This window comes from Danio rerio, chromosome 5 (assembly GCF_052040795.2).
Source record: "Danio rerio strain M-AB ecotype USA chromosome 5, GRCz13ab, whole genome shotgun sequence".
Lineage (NCBI taxonomy): Eukaryota > Metazoa > Chordata > Actinopteri > Cypriniformes > Danionidae > Danio > Danio rerio.
This window is the reverse complement of record NC_141025.1, coordinates 46,652,781-46,674,516: the sequence shown is the minus strand read 5'-3', so window position 1 is coordinate 46,674,516 and position 21,736 is coordinate 46,652,781. Positions and strand designations below refer to the sequence as shown.

General features: G+C 33.9%; 2 protein-coding genes across 7 annotated transcripts in view; both read right to left on the bottom strand.

Moving 5' to 3' along the window:
• Nucleotides 1–3,253, bottom strand: part of dmrt1 (doublesex and mab-3 related transcription factor 1) — a 45,308-nt gene extending 42,055 nt beyond the window's left edge. The window contains exons 1-2 of one of the 2 annotated variants that reach the window (NM_205628.4): nucleotides 3,027–3,253; nucleotides 2,400–2,577 (exon numbers count right to left, since the gene is read on the bottom strand). In NM_205628.4, the coding sequence (NP_991191.2) occupies nucleotides 2,400–2,577; nucleotides 3,027–3,218 (370 nt within the window). In that variant the 5' untranslated portion in view covers nucleotides 3,219–3,253. Of the gene's footprint in view, nucleotides 1–1,845; nucleotides 2,578–3,026 lie in introns of those variants that run through there. The other variant, NM_205761.4, reaches the window with a different exon arrangement.
• Nucleotides 3,254–7,170: 3,917 nt separating this feature from the next.
• Nucleotides 7,171–21,736, bottom strand: part of kank1a (KN motif and ankyrin repeat domains 1a) — a 98,239-nt gene continuing 83,673 nt past the window's right edge. For 3 of the 5 annotated variants that reach the window (XM_087252870.1, XM_087252868.1, XM_087252869.1), the window contains 9 exons: nucleotides 20,854–21,006; nucleotides 19,322–19,418; nucleotides 18,112–18,297; nucleotides 16,535–16,622; nucleotides 13,815–14,034; nucleotides 12,999–13,141; nucleotides 12,451–12,651; nucleotides 12,263–12,361; nucleotides 7,268–8,307 (listed from right to left, as the gene is read on the bottom strand). In XM_087252870.1, coding sequence (XP_087108996.1) covers nucleotides 8,248–8,307; nucleotides 12,263–12,361; nucleotides 12,451–12,651; nucleotides 12,999–13,141; nucleotides 13,815–14,034; nucleotides 16,535–16,622; nucleotides 18,112–18,297; nucleotides 19,322–19,418; nucleotides 20,854–21,006 — 1,247 coding nt within the window. In that variant the 3' untranslated portion in view covers nucleotides 7,268–8,247. Of the gene's footprint in view, nucleotides 8,308–12,262; nucleotides 12,362–12,450; nucleotides 12,652–12,998; nucleotides 13,142–13,814; nucleotides 14,035–15,022; nucleotides 15,610–15,649; nucleotides 16,623–18,111; nucleotides 18,298–19,321; nucleotides 19,419–20,853; nucleotides 21,007–21,736 lie in introns of those variants that run through there. The other 2 variants (NM_001365257.2, XR_015490584.1) reach the window with 2 other exon arrangements.

Here is a 21,736-nt window from a genome sequence, read left to right as displayed (position 1 = left end):
CAGACTGGGCGTCTGTGCCAGAGTGTGTCTTATTACGTCTTACAGTGTGATGCATTAATGCATGAGTAAGGCTTGGTTCAAACCAATCAGCGCGCTCTATTGTGCAACTTCATTAATATTCATGACTGTCACCGTGTTTACACCACAGAGACGCCACGTTGTGTTGGCAAAACAAGCGTGAAGTGACGCTTAGAGCAGTTCCTCGAATCAAATATCTCGTTTGTCGCGAGGGGCATGAATGAATTCCCTGAATGAAAGAGCCAAACTGCAGTTAAAGTCCAACATTTAATAATTTGGCAAATAATTCGACTACAGATGTCCATGTAGGTTAAACACCATCACTTTCTCCTGTGTGTATTTTGACTGAAACTCGCGCGTGCCCAAATAGACACTCCCACACCCTCCCACTTCAGTTCCTCCGACACTCCCCCCTAAACAAAGCTGGACACGCCCACTTTTCTGACTTTTTCCAAAGTAGAGGTGTGAAAACACCCTGCTGAAACGAGGGGGTTTCATGGCCCTTTAACATCAAAAGTCGACAGAGCAGAAATCAACATCGCATAATGCAATTCACAACTGTAAATAAATGGAAAACACAAAAATACGAAAACTGTTAGAATGAAGCAAATGAAGCCTACATCACTGTGTGCACTCATTTGCCCAGGATGAGGGGAAAATAGACAGGTAGAACAGTTGTAAATAAATAATTTGTTGCACAGTTTCGCTTCATAAGACCTCAGTGCATCCTCAGGAGCCACAGGTAGGTAGTAAATGATTTGCATGCATGCATCTCCCATGATGACTAGAGCAGCAATGGCTGGACTCCACAGTAGTGCTGCACTATATTGGAAAAAACTGAAAATGCGATATTTTGTTTTTCTGTTTCTTGTCAAACAGAATAGTCAAAACAGTGTTTTATTTTTCAATTCAATTCAATTCAATTCAGCTTTATTTGTATAGCGCTTTTACAATGTAGATTGTGTCAAAGCAGCTTCACATAAATGGTCATAGTAACTGGAACAGTGTGGTTCAGGTTTTAGTGTTTAAGTTCAGTTTAGTTCAGTGTGATTTAATCATTACTGAGAGTTCAAACACTGAAGAGCAAATTCATCGATGCGTAGCTCTACCAATCCTGAACCATGCGAGGCAGTGGCGACAGTGGTATTTTTGCCTTAAGAATAGTTTTTCTTAAAACAAATTCAATTATCCGCCAATGGGGTAATTAAAATAATCTCATTTTCACTTTGAAATGTAGATATTTGGACTATAAAAAAATTAAAAAGAAAAAAAAATGTTTTGTTTTGCATAAATCGTATAAATAATAATAAAAAAATAATCTTTGTTACACCTCCAAACATGCTTTTTTTCTGTGTCTCCTGGTCAACTATAATTCAGCATTGCATAACTTGCGATGTGACTATTGCCGATGCGCACATTGCGACATATGCTACATATTATAAAATTTTCCCACCTTAGAAATTTTGGTAAATAGCAGATTTCATCCGAATATCAGAATTTGTGAGTTATTGCAAGGTGAAACAGTTTGGGGGGTCAGCTAATCTCCGGAAAACTATGTTAAGAGTAACTTATAAGATTGATATATGTAGATTTTTTTGCTTGTGTTTGTTAATCAGAGGTGTGTGCACGCATTCATGTTTTACATTTGTGTTATCTATTCTGAAGTAAGAAGTCCTGTGAAGTGAGATGACAGCCTAATCACAGTCAGATAAATCTATATTACTAGGATTCTGCTTTGTCATCATTTGTGATTCAACCAAATGCACTATAAAATAATAATAATAAAAAATTAAAGCAGCTTCAGATTTTTTTGTTTATCTTTTTTCCCAACATTTTATTAATTGTTTAAATAAAGCGTTACCTACAATAACAAATAAATAAAAGTAAATTCACAATGTTCTAAAGAGAGGCCCATCCTACCCTGTAGTAATCTCTGATGTGGTTTTAAAGCTGTATATTACACTATAAGAATTGTTGCTTGTATGAATTTACATCATTAATTTTGATACTAAAACTAATCTTCTCAATTACTAAGAATCACCATTTAATACTAAACTCACATTTGTGTAACTCGAAAATTACCTTGAAACAATCCCTCATAAAAATAAAATAAATCAATGGTTTAATTATAGTAAACGTGTACTTAACATGTTAATTACATATTGATTAGCATGTGTACCACCACACGTTTAATACAAAAAACACGGGTAAACAGTGAAACGAGCAAACGCGTGGTTAATTTGAGGTTAACTGTGCTTCACTACAAACAACAAGGTTGTTGTTTTTTTAAGTAAAACCATGCTTAATTTCCGCAAGGGAATACGAAAAGTTCCTGCTAAATATTTCTTATGATTAAATCGTTACTAAGGTGTTTTCCTCACCTAGGTTGGTTGGAGAGGCGGTGGCACTGCTGCTGGCGGGTGATGGCGGTCCTGAGCTGAGAGTAAACACGTTTTCACCCACGGCCTCGTTCTTCACCAGAGTGTCTGAACCGGAAAGGTTAATCGGGCTACAGATGCCCATCTCCTCCTCTTGGGCCTGCTGCCTCCGTAACGCCACCTAACACGACAAAATAAGTCAAATGAAGTCCCCAAATTCACCCTCTAGGTAACAAAATTAGCACGAGGCATTTAAACGTGGTTTAAATAAATTGTAATAAGTTAACTTTACATGAAAATAAATGGTGTTTTTGTAACGTCACTGTCTTGATAAAAACGGCGCCAAACTGCAGCTAGCCGAAGCAGTCAACAATGTAGCTAACCGACCAAACTTTACTATGAATATAAACAATTTATCAAGACAACTGTAGCAAACAATTAAATTATTTGTAAACTCGACGGCGGTGTTATAGTAATACTTAAATACAGAGTAACTTGTGTTTGTAAACAACGCACACGAAATTAAACACGTGATAGCTGTATATACGAGGTAATAATATATAATAATGAAAAACGTTATACAAAATACAAAATGACCTCTCATGGCCTTGTCGAGGATGTCTAAGTTACCTGGGCAGCCATGACCCGCTGTCTCTCGGCGATGAGTCTGCATTTCTGACACTGGCAGTCTCTCCAATTACAGAAGCGTTTGTGGCCCTTCAGCGGTGACACGAAGCCGTGGTTTCTGCAGCGAGAGCACTTCGGCATCCGGGACGGTTTCCTGATGGACAGCGACCCGTTAGTCTGCTCTTCTTCACTCATCCTGACAGCTAATGGTGATGGCCAGTCTGCTCTGCTCTGAATGGGGATTATCGGCGCTTATAAATAGGGTCTGAGGTTTGATAACGTTACAATGGGCGCATGTGTTGGCACGAGGAACCTGTGCATTCCAGAGCTCGTGGGAGAAGAGGAGGATGATGATGATGATGTCCGCTCCTTCACACTGAGACTCCCAAAGCGCCTCATGATATCACAACACACCGAGCAAACACCACAATAAAGGGTGTTTAAGGCTGCTATTGTTTTATAAAAGCTGCAGCCCATTTGTTATATTTTGGTTCATATTAGCTTGTTTTAATCCTGCCTGATTTGATTTTAAAATGTCCTCCCCGTCACCCATGTTAAAAAGTGGTAGGCCTACTTTATAAATAACAGCGACATAATTAAAACACCAAGAAGAAAAAGTAATAATACTTTTGGTGTTAAAACAATAAACCTTTTTTTAAATCTAAATAGGCCTACTTTTTTAAACACATAAAACAACATTCAAAAATAGATGTATGAAACTAATATTTAAACTTGAATAAAGTTGCCTTATTGTTGTACTTTTTAGGGGCAATACCTTATTTGGAGATCCGGAGCTTCGGGAAATTAATTACTTAATTATTTTCGGAAAGTTTTTTTTTTTAAATTGTAATTACCACAACAAGACATTTAATCATTTGATTGCACTTTAGTTTGCAAACAAACAAACAATAAATAAATTATTAATCCAAATCCGGTAAATCAGGTAGGTTAGGAAATAGGCATCATACAATGTGGGTTTAAATGTAGTTACAAAAGTTAGTGAAAAGAGACTATATAGTTGAACTACATTCGAATTGTAATAAAATCAGTAGATGACTTCAGTCGTTTTCTTTCTGGTCTAATGTGGCCAACTGGATAAAACAACATATGTCAATGTTTCCTTCTATTTGTTGGGACATTGTGAAATTGGTAGTACATTTGAACAACAAAATGATGACGTAACTGGAAGTTATTTACTTTTTTACTCAAATTCTTCATTCATAAATGAAAAATTTTGAAGACAGCTTCATTTGATTGTCTTTAAAAAAGACTTTTCCATCTATGCAGAGGCTTTAAAAATAATGAAGGGGTGAGAAGGCTAAACAATTGTATGATTTGTTTTAAGAATATGGTTTGATTTACCTCTTTATTTGATGTCAGCACGTTGATTATTTTTGTTGTTATTTTATACATTTTTTGTTAGTTTGCTTTGTTTTAATTTAAATTTATGGCTTTATATTTGATTGATTGTATATCTGACATTTCTCATTCAGTTTGTAAAAAATTACGTTGGAATTGAGTTTGGCCTAAACTGTAGTTTTTAAAAGGCAAATTCAGTCGTTTTGGGGGTGCAGTTACGTTCTTAACCAGCAGGGGCTAACAATAACCATGAAATTGGAAGAAAAAAAAAATGTGCATAGTCCATTTCTGAAATGCCTTGTTAGCATTGCTGGGAAAGTCCCAAATCGACAATCATTCTCTAAACTCACTACCAAGGACTATAGCAGAGCCAATCCAATTTGTGAGCTTTAATGTGAGATTTAAATCTAATCTAGTTGTTTATATATATATATATATATATATATATATATATATATATATATATATATATATATATATATATATATATTAGAATTATAAGCCCCCCTGAATTATTCACCCCTCGGTTTAACTTTTTCCCCAATTTCTGTTATAATGAGAGAAGATTTTTTCAACATATTTCTAAACATAATAGTTTTAATTACTCATTTCTAACAACTAATTTATTTTATCTTTGTCAAGATGACAGTAAATAATATTTTACTAGATATTTTTTAAAGACACATCTATACAGCTTAAAGTGACATTTAAAGGCGTAACTAGGTTAATAAGGTGAACTATAGGTTAGGGTAATTAGGCAAGTTATTGTATAACGATGGTTTGTTCTGTAGACTATTGGGGACGAAATTAGCTTAAAGGGGCTAATAATTTTGTCTAAAATGGTTTTTAAAATAAAAATTAAAACTGCTTTTATTTTAGCCGAAAAAATATTATCAGACATACACTCTCAGAAATAAATACTAATATTTAATATTAAGCAATACTAAGTATTTTACAAAAATCTAAAACATAGCTGTTTAATATGTAGATCTATATATATTAAACAGCTATATTTTAGATTTTTGTAAAATACTTAGTATTACCAACTTGAATTTTAGAAATTAACATTTTAACGTAATTGTTATTGAAAGAAAAACAAGGTGAAATGATACATACAAAGACTTGACAATACTTTTTCTTTTTTTTAGTTAAAATTTTCCCCATGATCATCCAATATTTATCAAAAAATAAACAATTAAAATAATAATAATTATATTAATAATAATATATTAAATTAAATATTTACATATTCACAAAGTTTTGATAGTACAATAAGGAAGTATTTACCAGTAATGTTTGCCCAATGAGTTTGATTGCATCATCCTTTTAAGCATAGACCTTTTAATTTCCTTATTAGTAGTGTTACGCCTTTTTCAAAGTATGAGATCATTGGATTCCATACTGTATAAAAATGTTGAGTAGATCCTCTATTTAATTTTCTCCAATCTTAAAAACATTATCATATCACTAAACCAGAGAGAAACTAAAGGTGGTTTACTTGATTTCCAATCAAGCAATATTCTTCTCCGAGTCATAAGACAAGAGAAGGCATAAGATAATTATTGATAATTATTGGACATGACAGTACCTTGTTCAAGTACTCCAAAAATAGCCATTTCAAAGCTAGGCCTAATGTCTTTATAATGTGCTTTGTACAGAATTTTAAATATAGTTGTCCAATAATCAAACATCCTGGGGCAAGCCCAAAACATATGAGCCAAATCTGCTTTAGCAAAATGGCATCACTCACATGTGTCACTTATGTGTATGTCTTGGAAAGTCTAGCCTTACTGTAGTGAAGTCTGTGGTTTCATCTGAAATATCCACTCCCAAATCCTTTGACCATTCAGCATGTATTTTATCTAGATTAAAACAATTTTATTGACATCAAAGTGTTATGTACATTAGAAATTACTCCCTTCAAATGTAAAGGAATACTTAATACTGCATCCAATCCTGTATTAGGAGGAATATAATTATTAACATTTTTAAATGATTAAATAGAAATATGTTAACACACTCAATGCAGTTTTTTTTTCAACACATTCCATAATTTCTAAAATATCAGCCTCTACCAAATGGTTGACATGTCGGTTTATGGTAAAAGTAAAAGTACCGGAATTAATACAGAAATGAATACAAAAGTCTGAAAATATGAAGTCAGTGTAAGACTAATTTCTTAAAAAATGTTCAAAATAAAATGTTTTAAATACTAAATGGCTTTTATTTTTTCAAGTATGACATAAACTGTTTTAGATTTTCATTTAACATGTTTTGTTGTTGTTGTTTTTTTCTTTTTACAATAAAACCAAAATCAAGTGTAGTAGTGCAACAGGATTTAGTTTGTTAGATTTTTATGTAAACCAACAATGCTTTGTGTGTAAACCATTAATAAAAACAGTCAAAATATGGTCAAGCATTTGGTAGAGCTGGCAGTGAAAGGGTAATGAGCACAATCAGTCATAATGTTTCATTTATAAATATATTGGTTATGCGGGATAATGATTGAATATTACTAACCTCATATTGTATAATTTTATTATCACAAAAGCTCTTTGAAAAGCTATTTTAAAGTAGACAGTTAACTTGCATTTAACATGCTATCTTAGTATAAACTCACTATTGTACATTTTAATTGACGTGAATAAAAATGTCTTTACCCCATGTAAAAAGTACATTAATTTTAAATGATCATTCATCATAATAATAAATATCTATTCAAATAATATAACCTAAATTGAGGAGAGACTCCCACACAGCAACTTAAATACATTAGAAATGTGTGTTACCTAAAACTGCCAGTAGAGGGAGACATTGTATGTTTTAAATTGCACTACAGAAACTAGATGTTTCAGAGGGAAAACACTGAAAAACAGAGCACAAGGTAAAGTCATTTTAGTACTTTATTATCAACTTACAGGCTACTACTGAAAGTTCTATTTGTGAGTACATGAAAAATCCACATATTAGATCTAACAGTTTATTACATAAAGACCAGTCAAAGCTACTGTCTCGACATTTCACAAACATACATTATATACAACGAAATACAATTACTTCCGATAAAAACGTTTAAATTGGTAAATATATAACTTCATGTTATGAAGCAAAATCTGAATTTTCCTAAATACTGCGATTTTTAAATAGATAAAATGGCAAGTATAAAAGTAAGGACCGTATTCGATCTAAAAAATATATGTTTCAAATATATCTGTATTTCAACCTCTGATATACTGGACATCTCTGAGGGGGGTTCGATAAAGAAAAAGCGACTTAAACCCCAAAAGGCTGAAAATACTGGGCAGCATTTACATGGTTCAAATATAAAGCTCATTATCAGGCAACATTGGCCACAACTTGGAATTATAAATTATCGATTCTTAAAAAAAAGACCATAAAATGGACTGTAGATAAGCTTTATATCACTTTAAAGAGGAAGAATACAAATATATATATTCATATATTATTAAAAACAATTTAACCTTTATAGGATAATAACAAGGCAACTCCATAGCCGCGTTCCAGTAGACGTCTATAGCTCTGACAAAATAATGCTGGTGATTTCAGGCTGAGAATACATTCAGGGTGAGTACGGATTCAAGGTTTAAAATGTTAAAAAAAACATCAACAGATTTTTAGCTAGCAAGTCCGTTTGTACAATAATCTGAAAGCCAAAGAGAAAGACATAACCGAGGAGAAGTTTTGCGAAAGTGCTCAGTATAGTTGCCTACTATTCATTAGTTGAGGTTTGAAGATAGTTTTCAGTCTTTTAGCTGTGGATTTGGTTTCTAGCTGATGAAAATGGTAGGCACGACAGAACCTGAAGGAATAGCAGCTCAGATGGGTGCTGTAGAAGCTGTCTAAATCAAACAGGACCTTTTCTTGTAGGGCTGGGTGAAGTCTTCCTTCCGAGTCGAGGAGTTCCCTGTGAAGCACGAAAGACATAAAGCTGTAATTATTATAAGCTGAGACAAACAGGACTCTAACACTCATCTAGAATCATTATACAAGGCTTCCTTCAGACTTAACACTCTTAATACAAAGTTTGTGATAAAAATTGTGATTTTGAACTGAAATGATCTAACACAGTGGTCACCAAACTTGTTTCTGGAGGGCCGGTGTCCTGCAGATTTTAGCTCCAACCCTAATCAAACACACCTGAACAAGCTAATCAAGGTCTTACTAGGTATACTTGAAACAGTATAACAGACAGACAGGTTTGTTGAGGCAAGTTTGAGCTAAACCCTGCAGGGACACCGGCCCTCCAGGTTCAAAATTGGTGACCCCTGGTCTAACAGATCAACAGTTTACCAGAGACGGACAATTTGATGCTCTGGAATTAATAGTTACCATGTTTTTTTTTTTTGTTTTTTTTTTTTAGCTTTGAAATTAGAATGTGTTGTCATTTAGGTATTTATAATTAATCATTTATTTCAATCAAACGATACAATAAACTGCAAACAGTGAAATATGATTAAAAATACTTAAAATTTTTAATATAACCTCCTAGGGCTTGAGTGTCCACATACATGGACAGCACATTTTAGCTCTTAAGTGGCTATTTGAAACACTTTGAATGTTTTATATTTTGTTATAGACATACAGTGACATCCTGCAAATGTTTTGCAACATGAAATGTCCCAAACCCTATTTTTAACTGTCCAAAATGGGGAAATAATTTTTTTTTACTCTCTGATACTCAAGGCAAGTTAAAAAAAAAATTCAATGTTTTATATGCATCAAAAAAAATCAGGAAAAAGTGTTTTATGTAAATTCGGACCACAAGTTCACGTATATGGACATCATTTTTCTCTAAAAGTACATCATATCAAAAGATTTTTATTCTAATTAGGTTCCAATAAGCCCAAATAGTAAAGAGAAAAAAGAATTCTTGTAAAGAAAACACCTTTGGCCTTAAGAGGATAAATTAAATTGACATTGCAAAAACATGGATTATTTTAAGGTATGGCTGTAAGATCATGTCAAATCCCACTTTCATTTACATTCAAATTTAATAGTAATATATTTAGTTCAACATTTTCGATTATTTTTGATGCCATTTGTCCCTGATTCCTCTGTACAGTGCTAGTTGTGCAAAAACTTCTATCTCTGTTTTTTAACTTATTTGTAATAGCCTGAAATGTGCTGTAGATGTTTCCATAGCAAAACCAGTATACTAGAATTAAAGTCAAGCAAGTTAAATATACAGGTGCTGAACAAGAGTGACACTAGTTTTCTCCTTAAATTTGTTTAGGCTGTGTCAGAATATATAAAAAAAACTATTCTAAGTAACAGGAATGTTCGATTTCAAATATGTAATATTCTCACAGCAAAGGATCGATACAGAAGAAACACAAGAAGTTTTATTCTGGTTGCTCAAGATGCAGATCGTTGAGGCCAGTATTTATGCAGGCATACAAACAGATGATGAGACATTGTCTTCAACCATTGGTCTAAACATGTTGGTTGGTACAATTCTATTGATTATATACTCAACTCCTTGTCTGCACAAGATTCCTGTAACTGACAGATTAACTGGCACTGATTGAAAAGATGGAGTAAAAAGGGTGATTATATCAAGAAACACATACAATTATATACATTATTGTAGGTTCCTTGAACTATAAATGTATAATTAGAATATTAATAGAAGGTATGGGAATTAATAAAACTTTTTTGAACAGTTTGACTGTTATTGTAAAGCTGTTTAAATAGAAAGCCACTATAATTTCTGCTTGTTATTTAATGAGATTGTACATTCTTTTTTTTTTCTTTTTTTTGCTTTCAATTGTATTCAATTCAAAAGGAACTTGATATGTATTGAGGGAAACTGAAATACAGACATTTAAAATGTTTTCAAAACCTTTGCAATGTCCGGTTTACAGGAGCGAGGATTAATTTCCAGAAAACATGTTGATAAAAAATATGAAAGCAAAGAAAACCTAAATTGGTATAAAAATATAGAAAAAAAGCAGTGGTTGTTAATCCTGGTCCTGGGAATTTCATGGCTTTTTAAAGGGTTAGTTCGCAAAAAAATGAAAATTACGTTATTATTAACGGTCCCACTTTATATTAGGTGCCTTTAACTAATATGGACTTAGACTGAAATTAATAATTTGTTACAATGTGTTTATTGTGTAAATACATGTTTTTACATTGTACTTATGATTGATAAAATACCGGCATGAATTTACATGTTTAATTAATTTCTGCAATTTCTTACATTTTTAATTACACTGTTGACATCCCTTACACCTTAACCCTATTGATAACAGCAAACCTGTTATTAACCCTACCCATACCCCACCAGAAGTGTTCTGCAATACATTATAAACACATAAAGTCCATTGTATTTAGTTTTTTATGCAAGTACATAGTAGTTAAGGCCCCCTAATATAAAACGCGACCTTAATTACTAATGTCATTCTAAACTGAGACCTTACCTTCATATTATAAGATATTTTAGATGAAATCTGAGAGCTCCTTCCTTCTCCCTAGAGAGCGCGGTTCTTGCTTAAAGTCCAGAAAAATACCCAAAAACATCCTCAAAAAACAGACCATATGCCTTTAGTGGTTTAAATAGAACTATACGTGAATCCTTGTGCACATAAAACAAAAATAATGACTTTATTTAACAGTTTTTTCTCCTTAGTATATTGTGTACGTTCACGAGTACTGTGCAGTGATACATTCACTCCTGAATGCCCATGCACAATTTTCCCTCTTTAAAAAAAAAAGCATGGATTAGAGGTAATGCATCAGCAGAACGACCAAACGTAACGAGTAAACGTGACACTATACTGACAACGAGGAGAAAACTGTTGAATAAAGTCATTAGTTCTGTTTGATGTGCACACAAAATTATTCCGGTGGCTTGACATTAGTCCAATTAAACAACAGTAGGTATTTGGACCGTCTTGAAAACGTTTGACCATACATTGCAAGATAGCATTTAGCCACTGGGTGGCAGTATAATTCTGCATATCTGACAGTACTGCATAGAGTGGATGAACGATGTCACCTTGTAGGCATGCTAGCATTAAACTGGTTACCTTGATAAAATCCCCATAAGATTTTCCCATTGGCTTCACAAGACTGCAAATAATAACCTCTGTGTTCAAACGCACAGGAAAGGAAAGGGGTAAGCGTGTGGCTAGGTAGCAAACAGTTTTGACATACAGTAGTAGTCTATTGAATTCGGTTGCATCAAAGGTCATAAATATTTATAAAAAACTTCAGAAATATTTAAACATCAATGCTCATAGCTACATTTTCTGGAGATAAGCTTTATTGGAGAACAAAATAAAGACTTTATTGGCATGTACGTGTATATAAACTTGATCACTCTACCAACAATAGCGGCGAGTGGAAAACCGCTACTGCTAATGTTATAAGTATTTGTCTTTACTTTGAGGAAGTTAGGGTCCCTACTATATGGAGGACTAGAGAGCTTTCAGATCTTACTTAATATATCTTCATTTGTGTTCTGAAGTTGAATGAATGTCTCAGGGGTTTGGAATGATATGAGGCTGAGTTATTAATAGCAGAATTTTTATTTTTGGGTTAATTAACCCCTTAAGCCCACTTGGGATTTATCTGTATGTAAGGGATCACATACAGTGAGTGTGATTCAGAATGCAATCATCAGAACAGCATGAACATACTGTAAACACACTGACTGATTTTTTTTTTAACCACACATACAGTAGATAGTTCTTGCATCGTACACACATGCTTTGAATCGTTTTGCCATTAATTAGTTTGTCACGAGGTAAACCAGACCATTGTTTCACAGCTGAAAATAAACAAGAATGAACAGAACTAACTGGTTTAAATGACTGCATTATGAATCGGCTGAATGTAAAAATACGATCACTCACTGGTGACTGAGCTTTGGAGAAGTTCATATGAGCGTACAGCAAGACTGCGATGTCCTTATGTCCTGCTTCCAGAGCAATAGACAATGCGTTGCTTTCGTCCTACACAACACAAGAATACAAGCATCTAGTATGTGAAATGAATCTGACATGTCATACATACAGACTTGGGAAGGGTTGTGGGGACTCACATTATCACTGAGAGTGGCATCACAGCCTGGCTGAGCCAGCAGCAGCTTCACTATCTCCACATGGCCGTGTTCACTGGCACACATGAGCGCGGTCGAGCCCTCGTCGTCCTGGATGTTGACATCCGCACCACAGGCTAGCAGAGCTTTCACCATGTCCATTCTGCCATGACTGACAGCCAGCATCAGCCCTGTCTGACCAGCCTGCATCAAAGAAAACAGTTTAGACACTGACCACTAAGTCAAATGTTAATAGGGTTTAGACTTATATATGTAAACATACCATTGTCAATTGTTTATTTGCCAACTCTGGACTTAATTCCAAAAAATACTGTACTATTTCAATCCAGACTGGATTAAGCATTAAACTTAATTGATTTTGTGCATATTTTGCTCAAAACTGTATTGAAATAATGCAGAATTTTGTAGAGTGTTATGTAAATTTGTGCAATAATTCATATAATTGATGATACACTTCTTCAAACATAAATACAACCTGCCCCAAGCATTTATTTAAATCAATGCTCAAACAATTTTAGTATCCCACTGACCTGGCTGGCCTTCGCATTGACATCTCCTTTACTAAACAGCTCATCGACCACCCTCATGTCCTTCGGAGCCTCTACGGCGGCGAGCGCTGCGAGCATGATGGGCGTATAGCCTGCTTTATTCTGCTGATTGACATTGCAGACATCTGTGATGAAACAGAGAGAGCAGGGGAATCAGAAACACCGCTGAGCCCACCATTGGAGTAATGCATTTGGAAGGAGGTCTTCTATTGTTTGAACTTCAGAGAAGGGACACGCAGGCTATTCAGAAGGAGAGTCATGGATTGTGGATGAAGAGAAGGAGCAAAGCGGGGCTTCACTGACTGGCAATGAGGCCAAAGATGGCCAGAGGAGAATGAGAATGGAAGCAGACAATTGAAACAATGAGGGCCGTTCGAAAAGAGTCAGATAGTAGAGGAGCACAAAGGCGATGGGATAATGGGCTTTTATTTGCAGGAGTCGAGGCACCTCATCATAGGGTATTCATAGAGCTCTTTGGTACTTTTTTGGAGAAGGAAAAGTGGAAAATCAAACAGAATGATTCTGTATGTGGACGGAGAATTAGCTATTAGCTTACATACAAATAGCACTGGTATTTAATTTACATTTAATAATGAAATAAAAAATGTAATCAAACTGAAAAAAGAGCTTGTGAATCAGAACTGAATCAAATCAGTATATTTGAATCCACAGTTCTGATTTATGACAGCAATATACTATAAAGTTTTACCATTCAGTCACGCTGCCTTCACACTTACCAAACATAAGCAGTTTTAAAAGAAAAATGCTGAAATAGAGACTCCCATATACAGTACTAACCAGCTTCCAGTAGCTTCTTGACAATGTGGAAGTTGGAATGGGACACGCTGTAATGGAGGGCGGTGTTGCCGTTGCCATCGGCCATGTTTACAATGTGCTGCAGCAGGGCAGGAGAGATGCTTCTGAACGCATTCAGATAGTCCTCCACCATCTCCGCCACAGCCGTCTTCTGACTGGATACTCGGAACCACTCATGCTGCACGGTGTTCACACACGGCCTCTGGAATCAGAAACAATTATACACCAAGATCAGTAGGAATATGTACAGGGGAGTTACAGTGATAGTGCTGTTTAACCCCAAAATCACAGGAAACATTTAAGAATCATAAAAAGACAAAGCAGAAATAAATCTATCTATCTATCTATACATACACACACACACACACACACACACACACACACACACACACACACACACACACACACACACACACACACACACACACACACACACACACACACACACACACACACACACACACACACACACACACACACACACACATACATACATACATACATACATACATACATATATATGTATGCATGCATGTATGTATGTATGTATGTATGTATGTATGTATGTATGTATGCATGTATGTATATGTATATATGGATGGATGGATGGATGGATGGATGGATGGATAGATTTTTTGGACCCCAAAAACTTTTGCAAAAATACGAACATCTATAAAACTCTTTAATTTCAAAGGACCTTTAAGTGTTTTCATTTGTGGGTCTGATAGGAATTCTTGGTTTTGCTTTAATTAATTTTCACATTTCTTCAATAGTTTTCCTCTAATTAAAGACAAAATTGACTGACTCCACTGAAATCACTGGGTTCGCAAAATCCTGGAGAAAAAAAAAAGTGCACGATTTTGCAAATGCAGGGGTTTTTGGGGTCAATCACAGTGTCTCAGAAATTATGCTACATTGACGAGAGTTTCCTCAGCCTTATCCCAGGTAGACTTCACCGCGCTGCAGGAGAGGAAGTGGGACACAGCTGAGGATACTCGCATCAGTATAGCACAATTTTTGTGACACTCTACAACAAATTGAGGTTGGGTTTAGGGTTGAGGTGTAGGGTTAGACGCTAATAAAATACAATCAATGCATAACTGAATAAGTAATATAAATACTGTTCTTGTTAACTTCCAATCGCAGCTGTATCTCATCTAGCAATAACCGCAAAGGAGATCTGAGCTGCTGGATTTACATCACTTTTATTCATAACTTTTTTGAATAAACTTTTTTGAACTTATTTCATAACTTACTACAAGAAGGCAAGCAACTGTTTATCTAGGAGAGGAAGAGAGAAAATATTCTATTAACATAAAGAGAGTGCATCTTATGTGAACATAGCACATCGTCTAGTTATAGTAAAAAAAAAAAAAGAATTATAATTGCCGTCTCCATAGACACCTGTTTGTATTTTATAAACCTTAAATGGCATGTTTTGTTTGTAGTTATGTGTTTTTGAATGTCTGAAACTTAAAATAAATGTTATTTTTTTCAAAGCATGGATAGATTGTGATTTATGACAAGCGCTGCGCACCTCTTTCTGTGCCTCAGTTCACGCTGTCAGATTTGAATTTTAGCACCGGTGTGTTTATACACTTCAGAGACCATCCAATGCTGATCACACCAGTGTGATTGTATGTGTGAAAGGGTTAAAGGTAAAAAAATCTCATAAAATTAAAATACATTTTTTTAGTATAGATGTTCATATTAGTATGTTAGTCTTAAGGATGTCTATAAGCTGGTGTGCTCTGAAACAGTGACAAAATATATGAACCTGATGTAAACATCAAAAGCTTGTAGTTTGTCAATTCCGCCTTAAAAAATTTTATATTTTTTACGTCACCTCATATTTAATTTTCTCATCAAATCTTGACCAATCAAATGCTCACTAGTATCTGATATGCCTCACCCACTTTAAGATGCTTTTAATTTTCTTTTCATTTGATGCGCTTAAGCTAAACCACTCTCACTGGCAGAGCTGTGATAAAACAAAACACTATTGGCTACACTATTAACACTATTTTTTTTTAAAAGCCAGGAGCTACTCTATGCCTACTCTTTATGTTTCACTTAGGCTTATGCCAAATTTTTAATTAAAAAAGCACATTTCAAAGCACTTCACAGGACCTTTAAAACAGAAACATGCAAGTACTTTTCAGCAGAATCTTCTCTTTATTAGCACATTTTCTGCCAGCAAGTTGTGGTTTCGATTTATTTAGATGTCAAGTTTTTTCCAGTGTTCACACTAACTAAAATGAACCAGACTAACAGAGCATTCACACCAGAATTTGTTTTTTTAATATAAACCAAACATTCCAAGTGTGAAAACTCCATTATTAGACTCAGCGTTCATGAACTCCAGGACAAACAGAGCTTTGACTTGCGGCAGGACTCAACAGTAGCCCTGTCAGCACACAGAGGGGTGCGTCTCAGACCCTCTGTTCAAGGGTTAGCAGAAATAAGTGTTGACCCAACATTCTTTTGCACCGCATTAACCACAAAGAAGCCAGTATCCTTCCTGCTTCAGCATGGTAAAGCACAGCATGAGGAACCATCTAAAACCCAAATCTGCTTCGAATTTGTCCATGTTTGTTTGGTAAAACTGCTGACTGAGCAAAATGAATAAAAAAATAAGAGAAGCAATGTAATTTTACTTGTCATGGATCTTATTTTTGTGCTCTTAGGGTTCGTTTTCTTACCACATCTTTACTAGATAAAGCCTTGGGGTCGTTCAGGTGGGATTTCAGGATGTTGCATGCTGAAAGCATCTTCTCACTCAGCTCATACCTGGGTAGATAAATAAAATAAAAACAAAGAGTTACCAAATGCATGATACTTTAGAGCACTAACCAGGATTTGGTAAACAATAACATGTATAAATGTGTGGCTTGACCACAAATAAAGCATATGTGGTTTTGATGTGGTTAGCAGACCATATTTGACACAGATTTAGTTTAGTTTAGTTAAAATTTGACAGGACAGGGTATTGCAGCACAATTCCCTGAAATGTGTCAAACAAACACTCGCATTGATATTTGACTAATAAAAATTCTAATATATAACATGATGAACAAAGTAAAAACAATAATTAAAAAATATTAAAAACTATAAATTTTAAGTAATTTATACTACAATTTTTGAGGATGAGGAATGAAGGAAAGTTCATGACGCATAGTTTTACTCCTGGGTAAAGCAAATGTCTTGTGTCGCCGCAGAAGGTGGGATGACACTGGGGACTTAGGCAGGTAACAATGCAGTGGCGATAAACTGCCATTGAGTATTTTCGTGAAAGTATGTTTGGTGGCATCCTCACACCTTTCATACCTATTATCTGACAGCATCTCTTTTGGACCCTCTCTAACTCCTCTGAAAAATCTTTAGGTCTTCAGAGGAGTTAGATTCAAAGCAGAGAGGACAGAAGTCCCTCCTGAGAAACACCCGCTGGGACTGAGAAGGAGATGTTCAGTTAATGTTACATTTTACTCAATCAAAAATTAGTAGTGTGCATAAATGAACTACACGGTTTCAATTTACTATGATCTTTTATGTGAAGCTGCTTTGACAAAATCTACATTGTAAAAGCGCTACACAAATAAAGATGAATTGAATAAATTAAGAACTGAAAGACTTTTATATCAAGCTCTGACAGAAAATATTCTGCTCTCTCTCATTCTTTCACTCCTTAGTTCATTCGTTCTTTCTTTGACATAATTTTACAATAATTTACAAGTCTTCATAAAAAGCAGACATTGCGGTATTGTTATCTGGTTAAACAAATATGAGGCTCTTATTTAAATGCCCAATCCTCACTTGCATCTTTGTTTGTCATTATTCTAACATTTTAAAGCATTTTCTTTGATTCACTCACATTGGAAACCTTAAAATGCAAAGCATAAATGCATTTTTTTCTATAAATCTAGAGATTATTAAAATGTATTAGTTATTTATCAATTAAAATTTAGCATATTCAAATATTTATCTGACAACTAGTTGAAAAGGAGAGTGTGTGATATGATAAACTGATATGAAAATGAATCGTTAATTCCAGAACTCATTCTCATACCTGAAACAACAGCACTATATAAAGCAAGCACTCCTCCAAACAATCTAATCCCCTCCTTTAAAAAATATTCAAATATTCCACTGCAGACATAACTTTCAAAATACCTTAAATTCTCGTCCTGAAGCAGGAGATGCTTGAATTTGTCTAGAGTCATAAATGATGCAACACTAAGCAATGAATTCTCTGGATTTAAGAATTACTGGCAATACTTGCCTCTGCCTTTTATCCTGGCCTAAATCTTCAGTGTCTCTGTCTTCATCCACGGCTTCATTATTCCTGAATTCTTCTTTCCTCCTTTCTCTCACATTTACTGTCTTGTTTTTGTCTTCCCCTTCATCCTCTGACCCAGAAGAGCTGCTCTCCTCTGAGCTGGAGTCATCGCTCGACGTCGTCTCATAGCTGGAGATTGAAAAACACACAGCTGAATCTATGCATATTAAAACTTATGCTCAGAAATTTATTTTGATAGCTGAACAGCAGAAAAAAATATGTAAAATTACACATTTAGTGTATATTTATGTTTGAAAAAGAGGTTAAAATAGGCAATTAGTTCAAATCAGCTAAAAAAAAATGTTCCAAAATTGCATTATTTTATTATTTATCAAACTGCTGCGCTTTCAATGACAGCAATTTAATTATTTTAATTAAGTGAACTTACTTAAAGAGATTTACAATTTTATCAGTTTTAGAATTGCTATCATACATTACTATTATTTTTTTAATGTAATTTATTGTGTGTATATTTGTTTGTGAGTTTTAATGCATTTTTAATGAATTATTTTTTGCCATGAAAAAATATATAAATATTTATAAAATAGTACATAAAAATATATGAAATATGTTATAAAATGATAAGCTTGCTAAAAAGGAAAATAAAAACTAAAAATGTCATTAAAATTTAAATACATTTATTTTAAATACATACAATAAAATAAATAAATTAATTAATTAATTAATTAAAATAAATAAAATTAAATAAATAAATATCATTTAAATAAATACAAAATAAATGAAAAATCAATTAAAACAAATTAAATTAAAAACAATTAAAAAAAATTAAAATTAACTAAAATAATATAGAATTAACTTAAATTAACTTAACTTAAATTTAATTTAATTTTAAAAATGCTGTGCCACAGGTAAATAATACAGATTTATTTTATTGTAGCAGTTTAAGCTAAAAAACAAGTAATATAATAACATATTTTAAACTCAAAAATTCAAAGAAATAGTTTGCTTAAAGATGTCATGTAAAAAAAAAAACCACTGGGTTTTCTTTCACTATCATATTTTTTTGGGGAAAATATTTCTTCTATGACACAGTTCCTTATGCTCATGGAAATTGGGTAGGTACACACCAGGTAGTTACAAGAACTCAAAGACAAGAGTTTCTCAAGTGTAAAAGCTTTTAAACAAAACCTACCCTCCATTTACTCCAACAAACTGCAAGTTCTTTTTTGTGCCATTGTGTCCCTGATGGCCATCTTTCTTCATGATGGACTTCAGGGTGCTGTGACTGCCTAATAGAGAAGAACACAAAAATATTTTATTATCATTTTACACGTTAAAGTGGAGTACAAATATCTACATTATCCAGGTACAGTGAAAAAGTATATTCTAAGTCTATACTGCTGCACAAACAACAGTTTTTTATAAAACCACAAATGGTGACAAAAATCAACACACCCTATCAAATTTGAAAAAAGCATAAAGCTGACATCAAGATTTATGATGAAATACAGTGTTATTGCTGTTATGGGAAATGAACGAGCTGAATCCATGTTAGCCAGTAACAGCTAATCAAGACCATAAGCTAGAGCTGGCTACAATACTTTTAGAAATCTGATAGGCATGAAGACCTAGCCCTTATTGTCATTTTCAACCGATAAAAAACAATAATAAAAATCAAGCACTGCACTGACTGTAAAAATTTTTTTAACAAAAAGTCAAGAAAACAAACATTGTTATGTTGTTTTAACTTATTATACAAAGTTAGTTAGGTTTAAACCTTTTTTTAAGTTATACAAAGGTTAACTTAATATTTTTAGTCTTAGTTTTATCGATGTAAATTGAAATGAATAGAAAAGTTCATTTGATTCAACTAAAGAATATAAGGCAGCAAGATTTTTTACAGTGTGATAGTTAAAAAAAATACAAATAAAAATATAAGCTATAATAATATTTAATACTAAGATATAATAAAATAGATATAATACTAATATCAAGATATACACACACATTTCCTTTTCAGACATGATTTGTGGAAGACAAAAAAAAAAAAAAACTATGTGAAGCAAAAGAAACAACCCACAGCCTAAAGCTATGGCAAACATGTTAAGTACAGGCTTCGCTCTGCCAAATACCGAAGAGGATCGCCGCCCCTCTCCACAGAGACTGAAAAAAGAACAGTTCTGAGAACTGCCAGAACATGCCCTACAGATGGACAAGCTCCCTCTGACTGTCTGTATCCTCAACAATGTATGCAGTGAAGGCACTTATTATCCACATTTCTCTTATTTTGACAGGTGAGAGCAGTTGGACTCTTGAAAGCATGAGCCTTGAAGCTGTTAATCTGTTACATGCTCTTCTGAGACAGTCACACAAGAGTTTATTGGTGAAAAAAAAAAAAACATCCATCAAAAGGGAGATCAGAATCAAGTAGTGCCTTTTTTATAATGGTCAATCAAATAAACTAACTGCAAAATATAGTAAAAATACTGAAGAAAAAAAAGATTCATTATATTTACTAATTTTAGTTTTAAGTTGAGTGGTTGCAAACAATTTATACAGGCTGAATTTAAGTAAACTAATTAAATTTAGAAATGTTAGAAACTTAATCTGTTTGTTTAAATTCAGCCCATAAAATTTGTTTGCAACCACTTACCTTAAAAAAAAAAATTAATTAAATTAAAATATTAAATCCAATTAAGCATTTTATTGTGTGTATGGACATACCATGCAATGCTGTGGACATTTGCTGGTCCATGCGACTTTTCTGCGCAGCCGTACTCTGTTCATGTTTGTCGTCTGTGCACACACTCTCTATCCGCGTGACCTCTGACCTCAAACTGCTCGAGTGGGAATGGACTGCACTGACCATCTGTGTCTCTGGATAAACAGGACAAAAAAAATCATGAACAGAATAAGAACGATCCAAACTACAAAGTCTTTATTTACAACAAAAAACAGTTAGCATACACATTTACGCTGTAAAGCAAAAGGACTGAATCCAGTTTGTTTGTTTGCACAAATAGCTGATACAAAGGTCGAAGTACATGAGATCTGTGACTGGAGTTTTGAATTCACAAGTAAATAAAATTTAACAGTGTTGCCCATTGAGTTTTATGAAGAAAAGAAGCACAAGAGATTTCAATTTAAACAAGCAGAGGCCTGTTGCACATACTGTCGTTGAACAAACTCCAGGTTGGTTTCGGGTTAATAAAACTTAACAAAATCAAGATCAGGTAAAGCTTTTTCTCAATGCTTAATTATAAACTTTCCCTTAACTCTGGGTTTAATCCTGAGTTTGTGCAGCTGAATGTGTGACACATGCTGCAAACAGCCAATCACACAACACACGAGAGAGTCAATTTGAATAATTTCTTGCAAGACAGTCAGTTCGATACACTTCTCTGTTAAAGATTAAGAGGTTTTCAGAAATTAATGAATCTACATATTTACATGGCAGAAACAAACACAGCTGATGCTGAAAACAATTAAGGCAAAATATCAATAGATTTCAATAATAAAGCACAAACAGCTCAAAGAGGCTTTATACATGAAAAAAAATGTATATGTAAATATTTAAAAGTAAATTTTAATATAAAGCCATTATTAA